A 2,747-nucleotide genomic window follows, 5' to 3' on the forward strand; every position below is an offset into this window, starting at 1 on the left:
TGGTCATAGACACACCACCGTGCGGTCTTCCTGTGTACCAAGATTAGGCAGGTAATGGCCTAAATGGTGTCTTTATGATAATTAACAGGTATATATCTTGTTTAAAATTTTCTAAATATAAGGACCTGTGGCACCAGCTAATTTTTCTGTATTAGTAGCTTCGTCCCTTTTTCCACTAAAAAAGGTTATTCGGACTTTGTCGTATTGTAGAATTTCCGTACCTCTAGGAGATTTGTGCAGGCCGTTGATGTCAAATTGCAAGTTTAATTCCAAGTGGGATAATCCAAGAGCCAGGGGTGGTGATGAATAATCATTGTGAGTCTCTCCCATCTTACGTGATGGATGTTTTTTTGTCCTGTCCCAGGAACAAGATTGATCAATCATAAGCCTGCTGGGAGATATATTATAGCATGGATTTTAAACTCAGTGTACTTGAAACCATTACCAATAATTTTTCGGAAGACCGAAAAGTTGGCAGTGGTGGGTATGGAGATGTTTACAGGGTATGACTTATATATATTCCTTCTAGCTTTCATATGATAAGTCTGCTGAGTGCTGACTACAAATCTATGATCTCTTAAAATCTGTGATCTATTAACAAGTGAGTTTAACAGGGGATGTATAATGGGGATGAGATTGCGGTGAAGAAGCTTCACCACTTGGTAGGACTTGATGACAAAGCATTTGACAGTGAATTTCGTAACCTTAGCAAGGTCCAGCATCAAAATATCATACGATTAATTGGCTACTGCTACGAATCACGACATCAGTATGTCAAGCTCAATGGGGATCTAGTTTTTGCTAAAGAGATGGAGCGAGTTCTCTGCTTTGAATTTATGGAAGGTGGAAGCCTTGATCATCATATCGCAGGTTTGATGGATGATGATCCACATTGGCATGCTAAGATGAATGGTTTAGTAACCTCATATGTTTCTATTTTTGCTTTGACAGATGATTCTTGTGGACTTGAATGGCCCACATGTTATGAAATTATTAAAGGGACTTGCGAGGGCTTGAATCATCTACATAATTCACAGGGAAAACCTATTTTACATCTGGATTTAAAACCTGCCAACATATTGCTAGATAAGAACAAGACTGCCAAAATTGCAGATCTTGGTTTGTCCAGACTTGTTGCGTCAACACAAACCCATAAAACAGAAGTTGTCAAAGGATCACAGTAAGTTGATGCAATGTATGCTTTAAAGAAATTTTTTTAGTGCTTTGTGTTAAACTAACCAAAATATATGTTTGACACTTATGCTATGTTGCAGAGGGTACATGCCACCAGAATACATAAACGATAATCTTATATCAATGAAGTTTGACGTGTTTAGTTTGGGGGTTATAATTATAAAAATAATGGATGGAAATATGGGCCGCTCCCGCTGTTCTGACATGGGCAGTGAACCATTTATTGAGTTTGTAAGAAAACTTACCAAGATCAGTTATATTTTCATATGTACCAGTATGTTTTGTGTGCTAGTCTTTTTCTCCGAAACTTTCTAACTTCATATACCAAAACTTTGCAGGTATGTAAAAACTGGATGACAAAGCTGCGGGCAAAGTCGGGATATTCATCAGATGAAATACACAGGAAATGCATTAAGAAATGTGTTGAAATAGCATTAAGTTGTGTGGTGTCTGACCGAAATAAAAGACCATTAATAAAGGATATCGTCCAAGAACTGGAAGAATTAGAAGATGAGATTAAGGAAATGTCAATGTCTTCTGTTCAGTTAGAAGATCTAGTCGCACGTCAGGTAGCATCATCCTGATAGCATGGATATTTTTTTATAAAACCAAGCGATATGTTTAACATATGTACATCATGTTAACAAAAAACACTATTGTAATATGATGCTAGCTTGTCAAGGATGTGCATCGATATAGCTAGGTTGCACACACATCACATTAACCCCGTGTTCCTTGCAGAGAGGCTGTGATTCCAACGTGCTTGCTGTTGATCCGACCCTGGAGCTGCGCTTCTTGTTTGAGCCAAGGAAAGACATATCAAGCTGCCTGCAGCTAACCAACATGACGAGTGGCTTTACTGCATTTAACATAAAGACCAACCACACCAAGTACAGAACAAAGCCAAGCAAAGGAGTTATGCCACCGTGCTCCAAGCGTTATATCTCGGTGACCCTGGTAGCACAGGATGAATCACCACAGAATATGCAGTGCAACGACATGTTCCTTGTGCAGACTGCTTGTGTCGGCGTGAACCTGACATCCGATGAGATGATCACCGAAGACTTGTTCAAAGAAGCCATGGCTGAGAAGGTGGTGGATGCGGTCAAATTGCCGATCGTTTATGTTTCCCTGGACCAATTTCAATGCTAGAATTGCCGACGAGAGGAATTAGCAGAATGCCCTTGCCAAATTCCTGGTAAATTACATACTCATCACATGTTGTGTGGCCATACTGTATGTTTGGTTTGTTCGAGTAATTCAGGCAGCTTCCAGTGTTGCACCTCTAGCCCTAGTCCTTTTAAAAATACTATGTTTCAGTGTTTGTAATTCCAGAAAGAAAAGAAACTTCATGGACACATTTGTAATAATCATTTGGCTGAAAGTTCATGTTTGGCTGGCACTAGGACTTTGAGGGGAAATCAATACCAAAATCAAAATGAGCAATAATATGCATTGAACCTCTAGTGTTCAAACATACAATAATATTATGCATTGAACTGTACTATGCCAGTACCATATATAAAACAAAACAAAAAACGGATACTAGACCA

At 39.0% G+C, this 2,747-nt stretch overlaps 1 protein-coding gene across 1 annotated transcript; it reads left to right on the top strand.

Moving 5' to 3' along the window:
* The first annotated feature begins 367 nt into the window (after positions 1-367).
* Positions 368-2,480, top strand: LOC147961869 (cysteine-rich receptor-like protein kinase 44). Its single transcript, XM_087534681.1, has 6 exons — positions 368-503; positions 615-870; positions 952-1,180; positions 1,275-1,425; positions 1,533-1,763; positions 1,936-2,480. The coding sequence occupies exons 1-6, from the start codon at positions 411-413 to the stop codon at positions 2,344-2,346; spliced, it is 1,371 nt and encodes a 456-aa protein (XP_087390807.1). The 5' UTR covers positions 368-410; the 3' UTR covers positions 2,347-2,480.
* The last annotated feature ends 267 nt before the right edge of the window (positions 2,481-2,747 follow it).

This window comes from Triticum urartu, chromosome 7A (assembly GCF_056163025.1).
Source record: "Triticum urartu cultivar PI428250 chromosome 7A, HENAU_Tu73, whole genome shotgun sequence".
NCBI classification, from domain to species: Eukaryota; Viridiplantae; Streptophyta; class Magnoliopsida; order Poales; family Poaceae; genus Triticum; species Triticum urartu.